The 25,655-nt window shown below is 45.9% G+C and overlaps 2 protein-coding genes across 2 annotated transcripts; one reads left to right on the forward strand and one right to left on the reverse strand.

The window, feature by feature from the left end:
• The first annotated feature begins 1,509 nt into the window (after positions 1-1,509).
• uba52 (ubiquitin A-52 residue ribosomal protein fusion product 1) lies at positions 1,510-7,764 on the forward strand. The gene is made up of 5 exons (XM_060846506.1): positions 1,510-1,615; positions 2,280-2,387; positions 5,824-5,910; positions 6,024-6,126; positions 7,597-7,764. The coding sequence occupies exons 2-5, from the start codon at positions 2,285-2,287 to the stop codon at positions 7,688-7,690; spliced, it is 387 nt and encodes a 128-aa protein (XP_060702489.1). The 5' UTR covers positions 1,510-1,615; positions 2,280-2,284; the 3' UTR covers positions 7,691-7,764.
• Positions 7,765-7,855: 91 nt separating this feature from the next.
• Positions 7,856-24,010, reverse strand: LOC132829163 (proteinase-activated receptor 3-like). The gene is made up of 2 exons (XM_060846505.1): positions 23,911-24,010; positions 7,856-11,678 (listed from the first exon to the last, which is right to left on the reverse strand). Exons 1-2 carry the CDS (start codon positions 23,987-23,989, stop codon positions 10,663-10,665), a joined length of 1,095 nt encoding a protein of 364 aa, XP_060702488.1. The 5' UTR covers positions 23,990-24,010; the 3' UTR covers positions 7,856-10,662.
• Positions 24,011-25,655: the final 1,645 nt, after the last annotated feature.

Here is a 25,655-nt window from a genome sequence, read left to right on the forward strand (position 1 = left end):
GACAATATTAACCGAGTCACATGAGTACCTGCCGCATACATGGTGGTCTCTCCACGTGTAATGGTGGTATCCATGTCAACACTCTGACATGTTTTGCAGCTTCTGCCGTGACTGAGCAGAGTCTGCGGCAATGGATGAATGGACACCGCACGACAATCAACAGACAGGAGTGTTCTTTCACAGTCAGGGAACACTACAGCTGTCTGTGACATTCGGCCTTGGACCTTTGGGTGACCTTCAAGGTGGACTTCGGGACAGGCAACAATGCAAAGTGGCCGAGCAGAGGCTGATAGCCAAGTTCGGTATCCATGGGGAGGGCCTCAACCAGGACCTTGGGTTCATGTCACACTACAGGTGACCTCATTGCACTACACACACACACACACACACACAGTCTCACAGACGTATACTCCATTACACACACACAGATACACACAGTCTTACAGACCCACACGCAGACCCTCTCTCATACACCCTCCCCCTAGTCACAACCACACACACACCCTCTCACAGACTTATACTCCATTACACACACACAGATACACACTCTCACACAGATCACTCACACTCACATGGTATCCCTTGCACACACACATATAAGTTTGTGGGGTGAAGTTGTACTTGCATAATTACATTTTATTTTGCTCAAAAACTGCATAAATCCACATAAGATTCTGTAAATCCCACTTTAGAAATAGAATCAGTCTGACCCAACATTGGGACACAGACAGACTTTAACCTCACACCTTCAGTACATTATCTGAGCTGAGATGGCATTTATTGTTAAAAGCTATCCTGAGAATGTAACTTTAAAAAAGTTCTGGAATTTATGTATGAAGGAGCCAAAACTAATATGATCATTCTAAAAGATGAAAGACTTAAGTTAAATTAGTTTAAAATTAGATTCTATTTCATTCCATGACACTGTCAGCTTTTGCTATAAATTCTGTGTCTTATGATTCTGCTCCACAGCCACCGGATGGAGCAGCGCTCTGAAAGCTAGTGTTTCCAAATAAACCTGTGGGACTATAACCTGGTGATGTGATTGTTAACCAGGTGAATGTTAACCCTGGCTCCAATTCTGAGGGAGGGTCCCTGGGTCTGATTCTCTGCCCAATGTCTGTTTTAGTTCCCCCCCATGAGCTGGGTTAGTGATGGGGCTGTCACATGATCAAGGCCCCGGCTGTGGGTGCAGGCCCCGGCTGTGGGTGCAGGCCCCGGCTGTTACAGGGCCCGGGCCCCGGCTGTGGGTGCAGGCCCCGGCTGTTACAGGGCCCAGGCCCCGGCTGTGGGTGCAGGCCCCGGCTGTGGGTGCAGGCCCCGGCTGTGGGTGCAGGCCCCGGCTGGTTTAGGGTGCAGTCCGTGTTTGCTGCTTTTATAAAGTTACAGGCTGGATCCTGTGCAGAGTTTTATTGGTTTTTCTGCCTTTGTTTGCTCCTCCCCCGGGGAGGGGGGGAGGGAAGACCCGGATGCAGCGCCAGTCTCAAAGATGGCCCCCGGAGGCGGGCCGCGCGCCGCCGGAAATGATGACACAATAGCACGTGCTCTTGCCCTATATTTCCGCTTCCGCCCGGCCGCCATCTTCTCTCTTTCTGATACGGCGTCTCGCGCGGTGGTGAGTACAACAACAACCTCCGAATATGAATAACCCCCACCCCGTCCCCCGGTATAACCGCTACCCCATTAATAACCCGCCCCTTGTCCCACGGTGAGAGCGCGCGGCGGTGACTACAACAACAACCACCGCCACCTCTGAGTATAGGTAGCCCCCTCCCGGGGCCGATGGCGGACACGCGGCAGCGGCCTTTAATCTGGGCCTTTCCGGCGGCGGCGCGAGCCCCAGGGGATGACCCCTCACCCTCACCCTCTGACCCTGACCCTGACCCTGGCCCTGTGTCCCCCTTACCCTCTGACCCTGGCCCTTCACCCTCTGACCCTGGCCCTGTGTCTTCTTCACCCCCCCCTTCACCCTCTGGCCCTGTGTCCCCCCCCTCCCCTCACCCTCTGACCCTGGCCCTCACCCTCTGACCCTGGCCCTGTGCCCCCCTTACCCTCTGACCCTGGCCCTGTGCCCCCCTCACCCTCTGACCCTGGCCCTGTGCCCCCCTCACCCTCTGACCCTGGCCCCTCACCCTCTGACCCTAGCCCTGTGTCTCTCTCTTCTCTTCTCTTCCCCCCCCCCCCCCCCCCCCCCCCCTCACCCTCTGACCCTGGCCCTTCACCCTCTGACCCTGGCCCTGTGCCCCCCTTCACCCTCTGACCCTGTGTCCCTGTTGCAGGCACGATGCAGATTTTTGTGAAGACTCTGACCGGGAAGACCATCACTTTGGAGGTGGAACCCAGCGACACGATCGAGAATGTGAAAGCCAAGATCCAGGATAAGGAGGGTGAGGGTGGGGGCATTGGCCCCAGTACTGAGCAAGAAAGGACCTGTTTTGATGGAATGATCCTCATCCAAATTGTTTTGGGCTGCAAATGTGTTGCTGGTCAAAGCACAGCAGGCCAGGCAGCATCTCAGGAATAGAGAATTCGACGTTTCGAGCATAAGCCCTTCATCAGGAATGATTCCTGATGAAGGGCTTATGCTCAAAACGTCGAATTCTCTATTCCTGAGATGCTGCCTGGCCTGCTGTGCTTTGACCAGCAACACATTTGTAGCTGTGATCTCCAGCATCTGCAGACCTCATTTTTTACTCAAATTGTTTTGGGACCAGGGTCTTAATGAAGTGCATGAGTGGGGCTGGAGGTGGGTGGGGGAGCTCCTGTTATCGGGGAAAATTAGAAAACCTGAATGAAGAGGGGTAGGAGTGCAGAGTTTGAGGTGGTTAAAATCTCAAATACAGACAGTGGTGTAGGGAAAGGGTTAGCAAGCAAAGTATGCTGGATAAACTAATGACAGTGTGAAGGGGGATGGTTACTACAGGACTGAATGTGTTATGTGAATGCATACGGTATAAGGAATAAGGTAAAGGAGCTTGTGGCGCAGACTGGAATTGCCCACCAGGTATGACATGGTGGGAATTCAGACCTGATTGCAAGGGGATCAGGATTGGGAGCTGAATATTAAAGGGTGTACGTCCTATTGAAAAGAAGGGCAGGTGGGTAGAGGAGGTGGTGTTGCCATTCTCAAGAAATGAAATTAAATCATAGTAAAAAAACAAAATTTCAGGTGGTATAGAATCTGTGTGGATAGAATTGAGGAACTGCATGGGTGAGTAAAAACTATGGTTGGAGTTACATAGGGCTCCCCGTAGTAGTTAGGAGCTGGGGCCCAAGATGAATAGATATGAAGGGAAGGCAAAGTTAGTGATCATGGGGGATTTCAATATGCAGGTGGACTGGGAAAACTCGAGCAGTTTGTAGTGGAGCCCATTAGGGAACAGCAATACTGGATTTAGTGTTGCGCAATGAAGCAAACTTAATAAAGGAGCTTACGGTGAAGGAATCCTTAACAGGCAGTGATGACCACCCTTGTGGGACCTGGCTATGTCTGCATCTTTGTCAGGTATGTGGAACTGTCCATCTTCTGCAGTTACACTGGCCCCACCTGCCATCTGTTCCTCTGCCACGTGATGTATTGGTGCTATCTTGTGCTCCCACAGGAAGGTTGAACAGTTCATCAACTTCACCAGCTCCTTTCCCCCTGACCTCAAATTCACCTTGACTGTTTTGGACACCTTCCTTCCCTTCCTGGACACTTCCATCTCTAGCGACCGACTAACCACGGGCATTTAATGCAAGCCCACCGGCTACCACCTTCGCCACCCTTTATTCCCAATTACTCTGCCACATCTGTTCCCAGGATGACCAGTTCCACCGTAGAAAATCCCAGGTGGTCGTCTCCTTCCAAGATCACAATTTCCCTTCCCACATGGTTGATGATGCCCTCCAGCACATCTCCACTTCCTACACCACTGCCTTTGAACCCCACCCCTCCCAATAAGGACACCCACCACCACCAGCCCTCACCTTCCACCCCACCAACATTTGCAAATATCGCTTCAGCCTCTTCCGTTTCTGTCACCTACAAACAGACCCTACCACCATATATTTTTCCTTCCCCGTCTGTATCAGTGTTCTGGAGAGACCATTCCCTCCAGCTCCCTTGTCAGTTCCATGCCTGATTTCCAGCACCTTCCCCTGTTATGCAAAAACCTTCGCCCAGATCCCCTCTCACTGGGGAGGACAGGATGCCTACTTGCCCATTGGAGATCATCTCTGAGATGAGACTCTTGCACCAACCAACCCCTCTGCCCTGTGGCTGAACACTTAATCTCCTCCTCCTCTCTCCTCTCCTCCCCCCCCCCCCCCCCCCCCCCCAAATCAGAAACATGCAGGTCCTGAGCTTCATCCACTGCCAAATCCTAACCACCTGACGTCTGGAGGAAGGATGTCTCATTCTGCCTTGGGACCCTGCAACCGTGTGGCAACAACGTGGATTTAAACAGTTTCCTCCATTCTACTCCCCCTACATTATCCTGGTCCCAAACCTCCAACTCTGCACCACCCTCCTGACCTGTTGATCACCTTTCCCATCTCTGCTCCATCCTCCCCTCTGACCTATCACCTTCTCCCTCACCTTCATCTCCCTATTGCATTTTCAGCTAGCTGTTCAGGACCTTGGTAAGGCCACATTTGGAGTACTATGTACAGTTCTTGTCCCCTCACTTCAGGAAAGATGTGGAAGCTTTGGGGAGGATGCAGAGGAGATTTACCAGGATGTTGCCTGGAATGGAGAATAGGTCGTACAAGGATAGGTTGAAAGTGCTAGGCCTTTTCTCATTGGAATGGTGAAGGATGAGGGGTGACTTGATTGAGGTTTATAAGATCAGGGGAATAGATAGAGTAGACAGTCAGACTTGAAGGATTTGGGGGTGGGGTAGTAGAATCTAATTGAAACATTCAAAATGGCTGGAACAGAGAGGATGTTGGGAAGATCTCCCCATTGGTCAGAGAGACTAGGACCCAAGGGCACAGCCTGAGAGTAAAGGGAAGATCCTTTAGAGTGGAGATAAGGAGAAACTTCAGCCAGTGTGGTCAATCTATGGAAATCATTACCACAGACAGCTGTGGAGGCCAGGTCATGGAGTATATTTAAGACTGAGAGGTTCTTGAGTATCAAGGAGATCAAGGATTATGGGGAGAAAGCAGGAGAATGGGGTTTGAGAAACACATCAGCCATAATTGAGCCTGTTCCACCATTCAGTGGAATTTCTGCTCTTGTCTGATGGGCTGTGAGACAGGTGGGTGCGGGGGGGCATGGTTGGGGAACAGGTGGGCTGGGGGCACCTCTGGGGGTTCTGTCTGAGGGTGAGGTACCGCAGCTTTGTGCTGCTGATGCCCCCCCCTGATTTATTGAGGGTGATTTGGGTATTGTGTGTGGGGATAGTGGGGACTGGAGACTCACTGGTTTCCATTGCCTTCCTCAGGAAGGAGAAGCAAAACACTCTCTCTCCAGAATAAAACTGAAGCTGCAAAGTGTTAAATTGAAGATGGTGTACAGTGAGTCAGGCATTTACAAGATTGTTGATTTGAGCTCATTAGTGGAAAGAATTGGAGCAGTGCAACAGTGTAGCTCAAGGGACATTACCCTCTCTCTCAGCCAGAGTGAAACCTGCCTGGTTGGCAGCCATAAGATAAACAGCCAGGTTGTCTGGGATTTAAAGGCATTAATTGAGGATGTCGAATTCAGGGAAGAACAGGATGTGAACAACAGGTTAACAAAGGGGAACCTGAGTGTTTTAAAGGTGTAGTGAATTTGTCAGTGACCAGGATTTTATTGGGGTGTTTGTGCATTTGGTCATTAACCCCATGTTTGTGTAGGGATCCCCCCGGATCAACAGCGTTTAATCTTCGCTGGGAAGCAACTGGAGGATGGCCGCACCCTGTCTGATTACAACATCCAGAAAGGTCAGTTCACCGGGGGGTTTGCTCCAATTAGGGGCTGTGGCTGTTGGGTTCAACTTGACAGCACAATGTTAGTTTTATCTGACTCCATTGGCATTGTTTAAATTTCCATTCAGAGTCCACTCTCCATCTGGTGCTGCGTCTGCGAGGTGGTGTTTTGGACCCGTCCCTCCGCATTCTCGCTCAGAAATATAACTGTGACAAGATGATCTGCCGCAAGTGAGTAGCTGGAGAGACTTGCTCAGTGATGTGGTCGATTCTTTCCTTTGAAGGAAAAGGTTATGCAGGATTTTGGGGGGGGGGGGTTGTGGAGTGGAGGTGGTTCCCTAGCTGCAAGAGGAAAAGGAGGGGATTCACGCAGCCCCTAACCTGCACTAACATGCTGTCACTTAGACTTCCACTGCCTTTTGTAAGGGCTGATGTTTTTGACATTGCCTATGAGCAGCCTGGGTGGTTTTTTTTTAGGAAAAGGCTCTGCCTCCTTGTTTTGCATCCTTTCTTACACCCCTCAGGCCCCCTCTGAAAATCCAGGTGATGAATTCATTGACTGACTAATCCCCTAAAGTCCCTGATTTGGATCACCCCTTGGGTTTTCCCCTTGTGGGTGAATTCTGATTCCGTCTGCGTTCAGCTGCCTATTAGAAAAACAAAAATGGTCTTCGAGCACAAACCGACCCTTCAGCCCAACTCTGCCATGCTAGCCAGGTTTCCCAAACAAGGCCCATTTGCTTGTTTGTTCCATATCCCTCTAAACCTTTACCATTCATGCACCTGTCCAAATGCCTTTAAACTGAACCTGCATCTGCCACCTTCTCTGGCAGTTCATTCATATGAACCATGCAATGTGGAAAACATTGCCAGAGGTTTCATTAAATCTTCCCCCTCACCTTAAACCTGTGCCCTCTCTAGATTTGAACTCTCCTGACCCTGGGGAAAAGACCTTTTACTGTTCACCTTGTATCACTCATAAGGTGACCTCTATAAGGTCACCCCTCAATCCCTTATGCTCAACTGGAAAAAGTCCCAGCCTCTTCAGCTCACCTTCTCACACAAACCCTCCAGTCTTGGTGACGTGCCTGGTCATCTATTCTGCACCCTTTCCAATTGAATATGGAGATCATGAAACAAAACAGCAGGAAGTGAGTAACTCGGGTGTTTTGAGCTCAATGTGACTCTAATTAGAGTCAAATATGACAAACTTCAAATGCGCAGTCAGGCCTTCGTATCTGCATTTCCGGGTTTGCCTCTTGTGTATCTTGAGTATCCTTCACTTGCCCAGTCTGAAATTGAGGGGGATCAACAATGTTCCCCCAATCTCATTTAATAATTTCTGACAGACGTTTGAATTGGAAATCGTATACTATTGATGAATCTGTGCAGAGCAAGCATGCAGTAAATTAAGGATGATCATAAGCTTGCAGAATGGGCACAGTGGGAAAAGAATTTCTGCACAGAAAAATGGATTGTTTTGTTTTAAAACCAGAGGTCACATTATGTGGAAGCTCAAGTCTGTGAAGTAGCAGAAGGAAAGGATCTAGCAGTACAAAGTCACCAATCAAAGATGTGCTGCCAGTTAGTGAAAGCTGTAGGCTTTAGTTTGGGAGAAACGACCACTCTGAGGAATGTAACAGGTGAAGCTTTGCTTATTTAATCTCTAACTGTCTGCTTTTTCCCCCCTGTCCCAAACAGGTGCTATGCACGCCTCCACCCTCGCGCATCAAATTGTCGTAAAAAAAAATGTGGCCACACAAACAACCTGCGCCCGAAGAAGAAGCTGAAGTAACTGTTGGGGATGGTGTCCTCGGCATGTTTGTGTTTGAGCTAAATCTCCAATAAAAGTGTGCGTTGCATCACTCAGTTGCTGTATCTTTGTGCATCAGTCTGACTGGGAGGGTGTTATGGTGTGGGGGCTCTGGGCTATCCAGAATAAAATAATTTCATGAGGCTGTTTAACTAAATTGATTTTATTACAATCCAAAACTGAGGCAAGTGACAACTAGGTTAATATAGTGTCCTGGAGATGTACAGCACGGAAACAGATCCTTTGGTCCAACCTGTCCGTGCAAACCAGATATCCCAACCCAATCCAGTCCCACCCGCCAGCACCTGGCCCATATCCCTCCAAACCCTTCCTATTCATATACCCATCCAAATGCCTCTTAAATGTTGCAATTGTGCCAGCCTCCACCACTTCCTCTGGCAGCTCAATTCACACATGTACCACCCTCTGTGTGAAGTTGCCCCTTAGGTCTCTCTTATATCTTTCAACTCACCCTAAACCTATGCCCTCTAGTTTTGGATTCCTCAACCCCAGGGAAAAGACTTTGTCTGTTTATCCTATCCATGCCCCTCATGATTTTGGAAACCTCTATAAAGTCACCCCTCAGCCTCTGATGCTCCAGGGAAAACAGCCCCAGCCTGTTCAGCCTCTCCCTGTAGCTCAAATCCTCCAACCCTGGCAACATTCTTGTAAATCTTTTCTGAACCCTTTCAAGTTTCACAACATCTTTCTGATAGGAAGGAGACCAGAATTGCACGCAATATTCCAACAGTGGCCTAACCAATGTCCTGTACAGCCGCAATATGACCTCCCAACTCCTGTGCTCAATACTCTGACCAATAAAGGAAAGCATACCAAATGCCTTCACTATCCTACCTACCTGTGACTCCACTTTCAAGGAGCTATGAACCTGCACTCAAAGGTCTCTTTGTTCAGCAACACTCCCTGGGACCTTACCATTAAGTGTATAAGTCCTGCTAAGATTTGCTTTCTCAAAATGCAGCACCTTGCATTTATCTGAATTAAACTCTACCTGCCACTTCTCAGCCTATTGGCCCATTTGGTCCAGATCCTGTTGTAATCTGCGGTAACCCTCTTTGTTGTCCACTACATCTCCAATTTTGGTGTCATCTGCAAACTTACTAACTGTACCTCTTATGCTTGCATCCAAATCATTTATGTAAATAATAAAAAGTAGAGGGCCCAGCACCGATCCTTGTGGCACTCCACTGGTCACAGGCCTCCAGTCTGAAAAACAACTCCCCACCACGACCACCCTCTGTCTTCTACCTTTGAGCCAGTTCTGTATCCAAATGGCTAGTTCTCCCTGTATTCCATGAGATCTAACCTTGCTAATCAGTCTCCCATGGGAACATTGTCGAACGCCTTACTGAAGTCCATTTACATCACATCTACTGCTCTGCCCTCCTCAATCTTCTTTGTTACTTCAAAAAAACTCAATCAAGTTTGTGAGACATGATTTCCCACGCACAAAGCCACGTTGACTGTCCTGAATCAGTCCTTGGCTTTCCAAATGCATGTATATCCTAGCCCTCAGGATTCCCTCCAACAACTTGTCCACCACCGAGGTTAGGCTCACTGGTCTATAGTTCCCTGGCTCGTACTTACCACCCTTCTTAAACAGTGGCACCATGTTTGCCAACCTCCAGTCTTCCGGCACCTCACCTGTGACTATCGATGATACAAATATCTCAGCACAAGGACCAGCAATCACTTCTCTAGCTTCCCACAGAGTTCTCGGGTACACCTGATCAGGTCCTGGGGATTTATCCACCTTTAACAATTTCAAGGCATCCAGCACTTCCTCCTCTGTAATCTGGATATTTTGCAAGATGTCACCATCTATTTCCCTACCTGTAAACCAATTGAAGACTGTTCCCCTTAATTCTAGTGCAAAGCAGATGGATGATCTAAGATTCAGTTCTAATTGAAATCCGATCGGTTCCCAGTTTTATGAAAATATCACAGTTCATTAGCAAGAAATGAGATGTGGAAACTCAGCTTTTCAATTATTTTAACCGAGAGAATTGCAGTGTCACCTTTTCTTTCTCATGATATCCTGGGTTTGTGAAACAATGTGTCCAGGCAGGGTCGCTTGTTAACAGTCAGCACAAACTCCGGCTCTTCACAACCAGACTTTGCAGTATTAAAGGCAATTAAACCCCCTCAAACCCAGCAATGTTCTCATAATCAACATTGTTCATATCTTTCCCTGGTTAAAAATTGTCCAATCCATCATGGGGATAGCTCCCTGACCCAGCAACTCCTCCATCCTTCTAGTTTCAGTTGTGTACCCAATTCCCAGCTTTGTGGGGTAATTGTCCGAATGACTGAGCTTGGATTTTGATGTGATTCTCCTTCGGTAGATTCCCTCCAGCAGAAGCTGCTTCTCTTTATTGAAGTCTTGACTCTTCTTTAATGGTGAAGCAGAGTAGTGGCAAAAGGAATCCGATGGTTGCGAATTAGTGGTATACGATTGAAATTTACAAAATTGATCAGTACAGACCTTGTCGAGGGGATCAGTGACCAGGGTGCATAATGTTGAGGTAAGAGCTAGAACGTTTCACAGAGACATGAGGAGAAAAAACTCCTCCCACCAGAGGGTGCTAGAGGCAGGAGCCCTCAACAGTTCAGTATTTAGATGGTGCACGTTGGATGTCAAGGTATAGGAGGCTGTGGGCTAAATGCTGGGAAATGAGATTACAATTGCTTTTGAACAGCATGGAATCTAAAGGGCCTTTTTTCTGTTATGTAAGTGTGCAACAGTGACTGATTGTGATCTAAGGTGTGCTCTCTGAAATGGCAGGGTCAAAGGTTTAACTTCCAAAAGGGCTGATGTTACTCTGGCAGATGATGCACTTAAAACTGCAGAAGCATTTAAGATCATCCAATTGAAGTTTCAAAAAAGTAGAAAGGTTTTGAATCTGATGAGCCTGTATGTTCCACAATAATTCTTATGGTTTCTGGTTGCTCTGAATGAGACTCTGAGATGACTTTCCAGAGCTTGTTTCATTTCTCAGGGTAGAGATTGCTGTTCTCAGTTTATTTCTGAACTCCTCAGAGATGTAATAGTAGATGAATGGATCAATGCAGTTATTGAAGGTGCTGAGCACTTGGCAGATCATGGTGTAAGCATAAGTGTCACTGTTGCGTGTGTTGGACTGGACTAACAAGATCACGTGAAATGGAGTAAGGCACAGCAGGAATACTAGCAGAACCAACAGTGTGACCTTTATTGCTTGGGCATATTGCTTGCCATTTGACACCAGTGTGGCAATGACTGACACATAGCAAAAGACAGTGATTAAACAGGGAATTGCAAAACCTAAAACCACCTGACAAGCAGTGTAATAGAAGTAATAACCAGACAGTGCGTCATCTGGGAGTGCATCATTACAGGTGGTGATATTGAGAGTGTGGATCCGATAGGCCTGCTGGTTAATGTAAAAAGGCAGCAGGCCGAGAATGACCAGGAGCCAGACTGTGGCACTGACGCAATATGCAGAGCGTGTCCTCCGGACTTCCTTTGAGAGGAAGGGATGTACAACAGCCAGGTACCGGTCAACACTGATGCAAGTTAGGAACAGAATGGAACTGTAGACATTTCCATAGAACAGCACAGTGCAGGCCCGACACAACAGCTCTCCAAAGAGCCAGTTGTTTCCCAGTAGATAGTAGGAAACTCTGAAAGGAAGGGAAAGGGTCAGGAGGAGGTCAGCCAATGCCAGGTTCAACAGGAAGATGGTAGAGGGCAGCTTTTTAATTCGAGTGAGCAGGACCCAGAGAGCCAAGGCGTTGGCTGGAAGGCCAATGCTGAGCACCAAGAGGTAAAGGCAGGGGAGCAGGACTGTGGTGAGTGCACTTTTCAGGTACATTGGAGTTGAATCTTTGAAGGTGTTGATTGTTTTGTTTTGCTCCTGAATGATGGGGAATCTTCGGCTGCCACTTGCATCTTTCTTCCTTATACACTCTGTGATTTAAGCAAGAAAACATGTTACCAACAATGAGGATAGATTACAAGGGGAAAGATTGGCAGGCCCTGGTCTACATTTTGTTTCATTGAGAATTGATAAGACTGAAGAGTTTAAACTGTGGACATGAGATCAGTATCTCCTCAATGGCAGCAGAGTGTACCCACTGACGTGAGTGTGCATCAGTGGAAAGGGAGCAGCTATTGGCAACTCAACTGTTTCACCTGGTCAGCAAACCTCCTGGGAATGAGATGGGGATGTTGTCCAAGAGAGCATCAGGGCTGCAGTCAGAGTCCTACAGCACGGAAACAAACACTTTGGTCCAACCAGTCCATGCCGAACGTAAACTAAACTAGTTCCACTGCCTGTGCTAGGCCCAATGCCTTCCAAATGTTACTTCCTCATATACTTATCTAAATGTCTTTTAAGCACCGTAATGGTACTCACATCTGCCACTTTCTCTGGAAGTTTAGACCAGCATGGTGCTGGAAAGGCACAGCAGGTAAGGCAGCCTCCGAGGAGCAGGAACCTGCTGTGCTTTTCCAGCACCACTCTGATTTAAACTCTGGTTTCCAGCATCTGCAGTCCTCACTTTTGCCACTTTCCCTGGAAGTTCATTCCACACGCTAACCACGTATCTTGAGTAAATCTTTCTCCTCTCACCTTAAAAAATAGCCTCCTAGTCTTGAAATTCCCCATCCTCGGGAAAGGACCTGTCATTCACCTTATCTATACCCCTTATGATTTTATAAATATCTATGGTCACCTCTCAACCTCCTAAGCTTCAGTGGTAAAAGTTCCAGCCTTTCCTTATAACTCAAACCTCCATTCACTGCTACATCCTGGTAAATGTCTTCTGAACCCTCTCCAGCTTAATAATATCCTTCCTGTATCAGGGAGACCAGAACTGGACACTGTACTCCTGAAGAGGCCTCACCAATATCCTGTATAACCTAAACATAATGTCCTAACTCCTATACTCAAAAGGCTTGAATAATAAAGGCGTGTGCTAAATGCCTTCTAAACCACTCTGCCTCTGTGTGATGCAAATATCAATGAATTATTAACCTGAACCTCTGGGTCTCTCTGTGTTACACCATTACCAAAGCCCTACTTTTAATTGTATAAGCCTGGCCTTTGTCTGCAACACCTCACATTTATCCAAATTAAACTCAATCTGCCACTCTTCAGCCCATTGATCCAAGCTTTCTTTACAATCATAAATAACCTTTTTCACTGCCCACAATACTATCAAATCTTGGTGTCACTTGCAAATTTATTAACCATGCTTTTTACATTCTCATCCAAATTATTTATATAAATTACAGTCAAAACTGGACACAATATTGATCCCTGGGGAATCCTGCTGGTCACAGGCCTCCAGTCTGAAAAGCAACCCACCGCCACCACACTCTTTGTCTTCTACTAACAAGCCAATTTTGTATCCAATTGACAATCCCATGTGATCTAACTTTACTAATTACTTTATCATGCCAAACCTTGTGAAAGGGTTTACTAAAGTCAAAGTATACAATGTTTGACAATATGTTGACCTTTGGCATTTGATGGTTGCATCATTAAAGGGGGTGAAAGTGAAGACTGCAGATGCTGGAGATCAGAGTCGAAGAGTGTGATGCTGGAAAAGCGCAGCAGGTCGGGCAGCATCCGGGGAGTAGGAGAATCAAGCATAAGCTGATGAAGAGCTAATACTCAACACGTCGATTCCCCTGCTCCTTGGATGCTGCCTGACCGTCTGTGCTTTTTCAGCACCACCTTCTTTGACTCAGCATCATTGAAGCCCACCTCCCAATCACTATCCTGGGGTTACTATTGATCAGAAACGGAAGTGAACACTGCTGGCCATATAAGTACTGTGCCTCCAAGAGCAGACTCATGAGTATCTCCAACAAGTTTGAACTGGCCTCAGGATACAAAGTAACTCAAGGCTGCAGCAATGTCATATTAGCACACAGAACATAGAACAATACAGTGCAGAACAGGCCCTTTGGCTCACGATGTTGTGCTGAGGATTAATCCTAATATAAAATATAATAACTTAACCTACGCACCCCTCATTTCACTGCTATCCATGTGCATGTCCAGCAGTCGCTTAAATGTCCCTAATGAAATGTAGGGGGTGATGGATTCTCAGGAGAACACAGCACGAACAGCCAAGTTTCTGGTATTGAGACTGGCTGTAATGCAACGAGGGATATGTCGGCTTTCAAGAGATCAACTGTGTTAGAGGATTCTGTAGTCCAAGGTACAGACAGACGTTTCTGTGGCCAGCAGAGAAAAAGCAGAATGGTGTGTTGTTTCCCTGGTGCCAGGATCAAGGATGTCTCCGAGAGGGTGCAGAATGTTCTCACGGGGAGAGGGGCCAGCAGGAGGTCGTTGTCCACATTGGAACCAACGATATACCTATCTCTCCTGGGAATATCCTCCCTCAGCACCCTGGATAGGGTGCAGAGGAGATTTACAAGGATGCTGCCTAGTATGGAAGGAATGTCTGACGAGGAAAGGCTGAGGGCCTTGAAGCTGTTCTCATTAGAGAGAAGAAGGTTGAGAGATAACGTAATAGAGACATATAAGATAATTAGAGGGTTAGATAGGGTGGACAGGGAGAGCCTTTTCCCAAGTATGGGGACGGCAAACACGAGGGGACACAACTTTAAAAAGTGAGGGTAGATAGGTGTAAGACAGATGTCAAAGGTAGTTTCTTTACTCAGAGTAATAAGGGTATGGAATGCTTTGCTGGGGATGTGTTGCTGGAGAGGCACAGCGCGTCGGGGAGCATTTGGGGAGCGGGGGGGGGTTGACGTTTCGGGCATGGTCCCTTCTTCAGAAATGAAGAAGGGCTTCTTCGTTCCTGGGGAGGGGCTCGTGCCCGGGGCGTCGATTCTCCTGCTCCTTGGATGCGGCCTGGCCTGCTGTGCTTTTCCAGCAACACATTTTCAGCTCTGATCTCCAGCATCTGCAGTCCTCACTTTCTCCTATGGAATGCTTTGCCTGCAACGGTAGTAGATTCGCCAAGTTTAAGTGCATTTAAGTCGTCATTGGACAGACAACTTGACGTACATGAAGTAGTGTAGGTGGGATGGGCTTCAGATTAGTATGACAGGGCGGTGCAACATCGAGGGCCGAAGGGCCTGTACTGCGCTGTAATGTTCTATGTCTACCTCTCTGACCTCCATCAATCTCCTTGGTTACTTCCTCAAAAGATTGAATCAAGTTTGTGAGATACGATTTCTCACACACAACCATGCCAATAATCACTCCCCACTTCTCCAAATACATATAAATCCTAGCTTTCAGAATCACTTCTAATAACCTACCCACCACTGAGGTCAGGCTCATAGGCCTATAGTTTCCAGGCTTCTCCTCACATCTGTTCTCGAACAAAGGCACTACGTCAACCACTCTGCAATCACTTGGCACCTCACCCGTAGTTATAGATGATACAAATATTTCTACAAGGGGCCCCACCAATTTTCTTCCTAACTTGGAGGGCCGGTAGAGTGAGTGTCGGGGGAGGGGTGGGGGTGTGGGGGTATGGTGGTGGTGGTGAGTGTCAGCTTAACAGGACACAGTCACCTGCAGGTCCAGGCCTGCCCTCCAGTTGAGTGTGTGTCCCACCAGAGGGTAAGACTTCACTCATCCCCTTCCCTGATGATCTTGACTTGGGCAAAAGTGAGGTCTGCAGATGCTGGAGATCGGAGCTGAAAATGTGTTGCTGGAAAAGTGCAGCAGGTCAGGCAGCATCCAAGGAACAGGAGAATCGACGTTTCGGGCATGAGCCCTTCTTCATGAATGAGGAGAGTGTGTCCATCAGGCTAAGATAAAAGGGAGGGAGGAGGGACTTGGGGGAGGGGCATTGAAAATGCAATGGGTGGAAGGAGGTTAAGGTGAGGGTGATAGGCCGGGGTGGGGGTGGGGGTGGGGGCGGAGAGGTCAGGAAGAAGATTGCAGGTTAGGAAGGTGGTGCTGAGTTCGAGGGTTGGGACTGAGACAAGGTGGGGGGAGGGGAAATGAGGAAACTGGAGAAATCTGAGTTCATCTCATGTGGTTGGAGGGTTCCTAGGTGGAAGTAGGCCCCAAGATCTTGACTTGGGGCCCCATCTGTCTCTTCCTTGTAAGGCCATTAGATTTTGGAGCAGAAGTTAGGCCATTCAGCCCATCGAGTCTGCTCCGCCATTCAATCATGGCTGGTAAGTTTATCAATCTCATTCTCCCACTTTCCCCCCGTAACCTTTGATCCCCTTGATACTCAAGAACCTATCTATCTCCGCCTTAAATATACTCGATGACCTCGCCTCCACAGCCTTCTGTGGCAGTGAATTCCATTTTTAACCAGGGGTGAAGAAGTTTATCCTTATCTGTGTTCCAAAATGTCTTCCCTTTACTGTAAGTCTCTCCTACCAAAGGAAACATCTTTCCAACAACTACTCTGTCCAGGCCATTCAGTATTCTGAAAGTACCATACCCCTCATCTTTCTAAACTCCATCAAATTTCGACCCACAGTTCTTCAAACATTCCTCATATGTTAAGTTTTTCATTCCTGGCACCATTCTCATGAACCTCCTCTGAACACAGTCCACGGCCAGTACATCCTTCCTGAGGTATGGGCCTGAAAACTGTGCGCAACACTCCAAATGTGGTCTGACTAGAGCCTTATAGAGCCTCAGAAATACATTCCTGCTTTTATATTCAAGTCCCCTCAGTATTGTAGTCTGTTCCATAACCTGAAAAGGAAGAAAGAAGTTTGACTTGTTAGGTCTGATGCCTGGAATTTTTCAATGTGCAATTTTTATGAATGATCCCCCTAAGCTATAAATCTATTGTTTTTCACCAACAATTCATGTTCACTGTTTGGCAACTCTTAGTTTTCTGAAATTTGCAACCAGCATCTGAAGTGAAATCTGAAAACATAGTCCCTGTGTGTATACGGTCTGTGTGTGTATAAAGTCCCTGTGTGCGTACAGTCTCTGTGCGCAGAAACAGTCCCTCTGTGTGTACGGTCCCTCTGTGAGTGCAGTCCATGTGCATATACGGTCCCTGTGTGAGTACAGTCCCTGTGTCTATATAGTCACAGAGTTATGCCCTCTGTGTGTTCGGTCCCTGTGTGAAGAGGCTGGACAAGCTTGATCCACAGATTACATCATAGAAACTCCCCAAGACTCCTGTGATAATATCAAACCCACCACCCCCATAGTCCAGAAGGACAAGGGCAGCAAATACATGGGAATATCACCATCTACAAGTTCCCCTCCAATCCACTACCATTCTGACTTGGAAATATATCGCCATGCCTTCAGTGCCACTGGGTCAAAATCCTGGAATTCCCTCCCTCAGGGCATTGTGGGTTAACCCACATCACGTGGGCTGCAGCGGTTCAAGAAGACTGCTCACCCCCACCTTCTCAAGGGGTAACTAGGGACGGGCAGTAATTACTAATCCATCCAACAATGAGTGAATTTTCAACCCACAGTCCCTCTGTCTAATCGAGAGTTTAATGATAAATGAAACACAGATAGGAAAAAGGAAGGGCAGAGGAACGTTTACAGGGAGTAAGGTTAGTGTATGGAACGGTGTACAGAGCTGGTGGCCCTAACACCAAGTGTCATTGTGTTACAAGATAGAAAGTTCAATTTTCCCAACAAATGGAATTCCAGGATTTTAGAAATTGACTGGATTAGCCAAAACATTTCAAGTTTGAATCTGTCGGACAATCAGGAAATGTGAAATAGAGAAAATAAATTGATGATCCTTGTCCCTGAGCATTTGGCTTTACTTTAGGGTGAGGCTGGTGGGAATGTACAGCCCAGGGCAATATCACTGAGATCATCTTGTTGAATTTGTTCACAAATAAAAGTGACAAACCCCCAACACGTTTTAAACACTGTCTTTACCGATCCAGTACAATTGCCAGAATATTGCCACGTCTCCTGGCTTCAGCTTTCAGCTTTCAGCCATTTTATGAGATGTGGAGTGGACCGAAATCGCTGAAGGTTTGTGATGCTGGGAACTACTGGAGATGGCCGAGATAGATCATCCAGTCACCACTTCAGGTTAGACCTTATTGCAATGTTTTAGCCTTATCTTTTACACTGAGACACGACCTCCAGTTAATCATTTAATTGCCCATCACCATTTATTTGTTGCAGAGTTGAAAGTGGTGTTCCCCAGGGATTCACATTTGGACCCTGCTTTTTCTAAATTAGATACATTAATTGGAGACTGGTGTTTAGGGCAAAATCCTTAAACGGGCAGATGGTACTAAACTCTGGAGAATGTGATTGTGATGAGAATGCCGAGTGACTTCAGAGGGACATTGACAGGGTGACCTGGCAGATGAATTACAATGTAGGGAAATGTGAGGGAATACATTTTGTTGGAAGACACACAGAGAGATCATACAGGCCTCAATGGGACAACTCTGAGGGGAGTACTGGAGCAGAGGGACCTCAGGGTTCGTGTGGATGATTCTCGAAGGTGGCCAACAAGTTGAAACAGTTGTTAAGAATGCTTGTTGGATCCTTCGGTTTATAAATAGGGGCATAGAATATAAAAGAAAGGAAGTGATGCTACACCTCTACAAATTATTGGTCAGATCACATTTGGAGCATTGTGTTCAGTTCTGAGCACTTTAGGTAAGAAAGCTTGTTAAAGCCCTGGAGAGAGTTGAAAGGAGATTTACTAGAATGATCCCAGGAATGAGAAAAGATTAGAGAGATTGGACTTATTCTCCTTGGAGCAGAGAAGATTAAAAACTGACCTTATTGAGGTGTTAAAATTGTTCATCATTTTGAACAGGGTAAAGAAGGATATTCTGTTTCGCTGGTTGGTATATCAGTAATTAGGGCTCACAACTTCAAGATTGTCAGCAAGAAAGCTAGGAGTGAGATGAGAAACATCTTTACTTAGAGAGTTGTTAGGATTTGGAAGGCACTGCCTGGGAGAGGGGTGGAGGCAGATTCCACTGAAGGTTTCAAAACAGAGTTGCATCTTTATTTGAAAGGGGTAAAGTTAGAGAGCAATGGAGATAGTGCTGGGGAATGGGATTAGCTGTGTACTCTTTCAGGAGCTAGTACAGACACAGTGGGCCAAATGGCCTTCTGTATTGTAAAGTTATATCTAAAATTCTACTCAGATCCATGGGATTGCTTAGCCCTATACAATGCATATTGCTGCCATTAGCAGATGTAGGACAGTAAACCCTGGGGTGGATGGTGGCATACAAATTAACTTAGGATAAAGGACATCTCTTGAATGGTGTTACTGTCATTGAATCCCCCACCATCAACATCCTGAGAGTTACATTGACCAGAAACCTAATTGGATTTGCCACATAAACACGGTGGCTACAAGAGCAGGTCAGAGGCTCGGAATACTCCGGCAAGTAACTCACCTCCTGACTCCCCAGAGCCTGTCCATCATCTACAAGGCACAAGTCCACCAGGGAGTGTTGTCGTTGGTGGGTAAGTTGTTGGAGGGGATTCTGTGGGACAGGATTTACATGTATTTGGAAAAGCAAGAACTGATTAGGGATAGTCAGCATGGCTTTGTGTATGGAAAATCGTGTCTCACTGACTTGATTGAGTTTTTTGAGGAAGTAACAAAGAGGATTGATGAGGGCAGAGCGGTAGATGTGATCTATATGGACTTCAGTAAGGCATTCAACAAGGTTCCCCATGGGAGACTGATTAGCAAGGTTAGATCTCATGAAATAAAGGGAGAAATAGCCATTTGGATACAGAACTGGCTCAAAGGTAGAAGACAGAGGGTGGTGGTGGAGGGTTGTTTTTCAGACTGGAGGCCTGTGACCAGTGGAGTGCTACAAGGATTGGTGCTGGGTCCAGTACTTTTCATCATTTATATAAATGATTTGGTTGTGAACATAGGGGGTGCAGTTAATAAGTTTGCTGATGATACCAAATTTGGAAGTGTAGTGGACAGCAAAGAAGGTTACCTCAGAGTATAACAGGATCCTGATCAGATGGGCCAATGGGATGAGGAGTGGCAGATGGAGTTTCGTTTAGATAAATACGAGGTGCTGCATTTTGGAAAGGCATTCAGGGCAGGACTTATACACTTAATGGTAAGGTCCTCGGGAGTGTTGCTGAACAAAGAGACCTTGGAGTGCAGGTTCATAGTTTATTGAAAGTGGAGTCGCAGGTAGATGGGATAGTGAAGAAGGCGTTTGGTATGCTTTCCTTTATTGGTCAATGCACTGAGTTTGGACATGGGTTAGGCCACTTTTGGAATACTGTCTGCAATTCTGGTCTCCCGCCTTTAGGAAGGATATTGTAAACCTTGAAAGAGTTCAGAAATGATTTACACGGATTTACTGGGGTTGGAGGATTTGAGCATTAGGGAGAGGCTGAATAGGCTAGGGCTGTATTCCCTGGAGAGTCAGAGGCTGAGGGGTGACATTACAGAGGTTTATGAAAACGTGAGGGGCATGAGTAGTGTGAATGGTCAAGTTATTTTCCCTAAATGGTAGGGGAGTCCAAAACTAGAGAGCATTGGTTTAAGGTGAGAGGGGAAAGATCAAAGAGGAACCTAAGGGGCAAGATTTTCACACAGAGGGTGGTGCATGTATGTAATGAGCTGCCAGAGGAAGTGGTGGAGGCTGGTACGATTACAACATTTAGAACATAGAGCATATAAAACATAGAACATTATAGCACAGTACAGGGCCTCAATGTTGCAACAACCTGTGGAACCAATTTGAAGCCCATCTCTCTGACACTATTCCGTTTTCATCCATATTTTTATCCAATGCCCATTTAAATGCCCTTAAAGTTGGCGAATCTACTACCGTTGCAGGCAAAGCATTCCATACCCTTACTACACTCTAAGTAAAGAAACTACCTCTGACATCTGTCCTATATCTATCACTCCTCAATTTAAAGCTATGTCCCCTCTGTTTGCCGTCCCCATACTTGGAAAAAGGCTCTCACTGTCCACCCTATCTAACCCTCTGATTATCTTATATGTCTCAACTAAGTCACCTCTCAACCTTCTTCTCTCTAATGAAAACAGCCTCAAGTCCCTCAGCCTTTCCTCATAAGACCTTCCCTCCATACCAGGCAACATCCAGTAAATCTCCTTTGAACCGTTTCCAAAGTTTCCACATCCTTCCTATAATGCAGTAACCAGAACTATAGCATGACCTCATGGCTCTGAAACTCAATCCCTCTATCAATAAAAGCACACCATATATCTTCTTAACCACCCTATCAACCTGGGTGTCAACTTTCAGGGATCTTTATACATGGACACCGAGATCTCTCTGCTCATCCACATTACAAAGGATCTTACTACTAGCTCTGATTTAGAGATGTCAGTGTTGGACTGGGGTGTACAAAGTTACAAATCCCCCAACACCAGGTTATAGTCCAACAGGTTTATTTGGAAACAGTAGCTTTCGGAGCGCTGCTCCTTCAGGTGGTTGTGGAGGACACAAGTGTAAGACACAGAATTTATAGCAAAAGTTTACAATGTGATGTAACTGAAATTATACATTGAAAAATACCTTGATTGTTTGTAGAGTCTCTCATTTGTTAGAATGACCATGATAGCTTCACTTCTTTCATGTGTAAATCACAAAACGTTTTTAAAAAGTTAAATTCTCAGGTTAACTGTAACAATTGGTGTTAGCCAGACAGTATGTTGAAGGTGTTAGCCCCCTGTGTTCCCTGTCTGTGCCATAATGTTTAGACTGATTCTAATCTAAAAGGTGAGATAACAGAGTCTTACATCGATTCATGTAGTTTTTGAGCAAAGTACAATGTAACTCTGCAAGTACAAATCCACCCCACAAACGTATATGTGTATGTGTGCATGTGGGGCTGTATGTGCACACATATGTAGTTCTGCAGCTTATCTATGTCTCTCTTTAACCTAAATTATCCTTCAGCACTATTCACAACTCCATCGACCTTAGTGTCATCTGCAAATTTACTAACTCACCCTTCTACGTCCTCATCCAGGTCATTTATAAAAATGACAAACAGCAGTGGTCCCAAAACAGACCCTTGTTGTACACCACTAGTCACTTAACCCCAAGATAAACAATTCCTATCAATCACCACCCTCTGTCTTCTTTCAGCTAGTCAACTTCTGATCCAAACCGCTAAATCACCCTCAATCCCATGTCTCCGTATTTTGTTCCACAGCCTACCGTGGGGAACCTTATCATACACCGTACTGAAATCCATATCCACCACATCAACCGCTTTACCCCCATCCACCTGTTTGGTCACTTTCTCTAAGATCTCAATAAGGTTTGTGAAGCACAACCTACCCTTCACAAAACCATGTTGACTATCCCTAATCAGCTTATTTCTTTCTAGATGATTATAAATCCTATCTCTTATAACCTTTTCCAATACTTTACCAACAACTGAAGTAAAGCTCACAGGTCTATAATTACCAGGGTTGTCCCTACTCCCCTTCTTGAACAAGGGAACAACATTTGCTATCCTTCAGTCTCCTGACAGTATTCCTGTCGACAATGATGACATAAAGATCAAAGCCAAAGGCTCTGGAATCTCCTCCCTGGCTTCCCAGAGAATCCAAGGATAAATCCCATCCGGCCCAGGGGACCTACTTATTTTCACACTTTCCAGAATTGCTAACATCTCCTCCTTGTGAATCTGAATCCCATCTAGTCTAGTAGCCTGTAAATCAGTATTCTCCTCAATAACATTGTTTTTTCCCTGGGTGAATACTGATGAAAAATATTCATTTAGTGCTTCCCCTGTCTCCTCAGACCTCCACGCACAGCTTCCCACTCCTGTCCTCAATTGGCCCTAATCTTACTCTTGTTATCCTTTTATTCCTGTTATACCGACAGAAAGGCATCTGGATGGGTATATGAATAGGAGGGGGTTAGAGGGATATGGGCCAAGTGCTGGCAAATGGGACTAGATTAGTTTAGGATATCTGGTCAGCATGGACGAGTTGGACTGAAAGGTTTGTTTCCGTGCTGTATATCTCTATGACTCTAAGTCAGGAGTGTTATGGAATACTCCCCACTTGCCTGGATGGATGTAGCTCCAACAATATTCAAGAAGCCATCCAGGATAAAGCAGCCCACTTGATTGGTACCACAACCACAAACACCCACACCCTTCACCATCAACGCTCAGTAGCTGCAGTAAATGGTACAAGTTGCACTGCAAACATTCACCAAACATACTCAGGTAGCACCTTCCAAACCCATGACCACTTCCATTTGGAAAGACAAGGGAGCAGACACCTGGGAATACCACCCTCTGTAAGTTCCCCTCCAAGACCCTCACCATTCTGACTTGGAAACATATCATCATTCCTTCAGTATCGCTGGGTCAAAATCCTGGAATTCCCTCCTTAAAGGTGTTGTGGGTCAACCTACAGCACATGGACTGCCACGGTTCAAGAGGCAGGTCATCCCCACCTTCTCAAGGGCAATTAGGGAAGGGGAGTAACCGCTGGCCCAGTCAGCGACACCCACATCCCAGAAGTGAATGAAAAAACCTCATTGAATTCTGGAACAGATTTGAGGAGCTGAATCATCTCCTGTTGCCAAGTGAAAGGTCATATGATTCTGGTAAAAGGCTACAACATAGTGACTGTTTTTGTGGACAATGTCACAATGCCTTATTTACACTGAGTTCCTCTTTGCTGACATCAGCAGACAGCAGGGAATGGTGGGCTGCAGCTGCTTCCTGGACTGAGAGCTCCTCATTGAAGCTGATGTGGAGCTCAGACTAGGGACAACTTTCAGTTCCACAACCATCTTTTACCACAGTGATTACTTAACTGCTCAGAATGAAATATTACTGACAATTAAAGGACTGATTTTAATATTGCTACTCCTGTCCGATAAGTGACCAAGTGACAGTATCTGCTTCGGAACTTTCTATGGATCAATTATTTTAATAATGTCAATTTTCCGAGCTCTCTCATATTTCCATGAATCACACAAAGTAATGACATAAATTCAAACCTCATCATAAGACAAAAGACTCTGGATTTGATATTCTAAATAAAATAGCAACAGAATAGTTCATATCAAATTATTGATCTGTACGGAGTTTCTCAACATTGATTCTGGAGATGGAACATTCTAGACTTGGACTTGGACTGTTGGAATTACACATCTCCACAATGTAACTTTTATTGATTAAGAAGTTGCAAAAATAGTTCACAGATCTTTCTTGAAACAAAAATCTTTTCTTTACCTTTGGTACCTTCGGTGGCCAAGCAGTTTGTCAAACAACTGACCAGAACAAACAGTACGATTATTCGTAGAGACTTCATTTCCAGGCTGCGTCTGTGACAGAGATCTGGAGGCAATGAGTCTGTAACTCAGTTCAAAACCACAACTCTGCACACACCACAGCCTTTTGAGCAACTGGTCAAAGAGGTTAGAGCAAACCTCAACAAACATTTACTGTCATGGGTATTTCCAAAACAAAGAAGATCAATTTGTATCAAGTCTAGAGTAGGCTTTTCGGTCCAACCAGTTCATGCCGACTGTAATCCCAAACTAAACCCCTGTGCGTAGTCCCTATCCCTCCAAACCTTTCCTGTTCATGAACTTATCTAAATGTCTTTTAAACATTGTAACTGTGTTCATATCCAACACTTCCTCTGGAAGTTCATCCCACTCACAAACTACTCTTTGTGTAAAAAAAAATTGCCTCTCCTGTCTTTTTAAAATCTTTCTCCTCTTGACCTTAAAGATATATCCCCCAGTCTTGAAATGCCCCACCGTAGGGAAAAGACAAATGCTATGCACCTTATCTAACCCTCTCATGATTCTATAAACCTCTATAAGGTCACCCCTCAACCTCCTACATTCCAATGGAAAAACATCCCAGCCTATACAGCCTCTCCCTAAACTCGAAACCTCCATTCCAGGAACGTTGTGGTAAACCTTTTCTGAATCCTCTCTAATTTAATAATATTCTTCCTATAGCTCTTGGGACTTTTTTCAAATTGTACAGTTCATCTCTTTCTATAAACTTTGGATAATTAACTTGACTTCAAGAAGCTTACATTTAAAAAGATTATTCTGATTCATTGGCATTGCAGAGTATAAAGTGTTCATTGCAAATTTATGAAGAATAGACTGGCCCCAAATTAAAGGATTGTCTGGCTTTGAGATGTGTGGAGCAGTCTGACTGTAATAGTCTTCAGCAAGATGGCTGCAGGTCAAGAAATTCTCAGTCTCTGCCTATCGAGAGTCGCCAAAGGCTCAAATCCAGGATATTTAGTCCATAATATTTAGAAACTGGAGCCAGCCGTTTGTCACCTCGAATCTGTTCCAATATTCACTACAATCACGGCTGATCCTCTACATGATCTTCACCTTGCTATTCAGCTCCACATCCCTTGATTCCCCTGAGATTAAAGATCTACTGAGGTCAAATGATCCTGAATGTCCAGTTGCTGCTACTTTAACTCTGCCCTGTTCCCAGGCCATCATCCCTGGCTCAGGGTTGCTGCAGTGCTCCAGTGAAGCTTAGTGCAAGTGGGAGGAACACCAACTTGTTTTCTGCTTAGAGACCCTGCAACCTTCTAGACCCAATATCATTTTACTTCTGAGGTAGGGTCACTTACCTGAAAATATTAACTTTGATTTCTCCCCAGCATGGTGGCACAGTGGTTAGCACTGCTGCCTCACAGCGCCAGAGACCTGGGTTCAATACCCGGCTCAGGCAACTGTCTGTGTGGAGTTTGCACGTTCTCCCCGTGTTAGCGTGGGTTTCTTCCCACAGTCCAAAGATGTTCAGGTTAGGTGAATTAGCCATGCTAAATAAAGGGGAATGGGTCTGGGTGGGTTGATCTTCGGTGGGTCGGTGTGGACTTGTTGGGCCGAAGGGCCTGTTTCCACACTATAAGTAATCTAATCTAATGCTGCCAGACCTGCTGAACCTTTCCATCAATTTCTGTTTTTGTTTCAATAATTTTAAGGCTGAGT

Source organism: Hemiscyllium ocellatum, chromosome 28 (genome assembly GCF_020745735.1).
Source record: "Hemiscyllium ocellatum isolate sHemOce1 chromosome 28, sHemOce1.pat.X.cur, whole genome shotgun sequence".
Taxonomy (NCBI): Eukaryota; Metazoa; Chordata; class Chondrichthyes; order Orectolobiformes; family Hemiscylliidae; genus Hemiscyllium; species Hemiscyllium ocellatum.

What these genes read in the sequence shown, in the direction of transcription:
- LOC132829163 (XM_060846505.1), bottom strand. Translation starts at nt 23,989, where the DNA reads ATGAAGTCTCTACGAATAATCGTACTGTTTGTTCTGGTCAGTTGTTTG. An exon ending in GGCCACCGAAGGTACCAAAG is followed by an intron (nt 11,679 to 23,910) that starts GTAAAGAAAAGA and finishes CTTAAATCACAG; the next exon opens with AGTGTATAAGGAAGAAAGAT.
- uba52 (XM_060846506.1), top strand. Translation starts at nt 2,285, where the DNA reads ATGCAGATTTTTGTGAAGACTCTGACCGGGAAGACCATCACTTTGGAG. An exon ending in CAAGATCCAGGATAAGGAGG is followed by an intron (nt 2,388 to 5,823) that starts GTGAGGGTGGGG and finishes ATGTTTGTGTAG; the next exon opens with GGATCCCCCCGGATCAACAG. An exon ending in TGATTACAACATCCAGAAAG is followed by an intron (nt 5,911 to 6,023) that starts GTCAGTTCACCG and finishes ATTTCCATTCAG; the next exon opens with AGTCCACTCTCCATCTGGTG.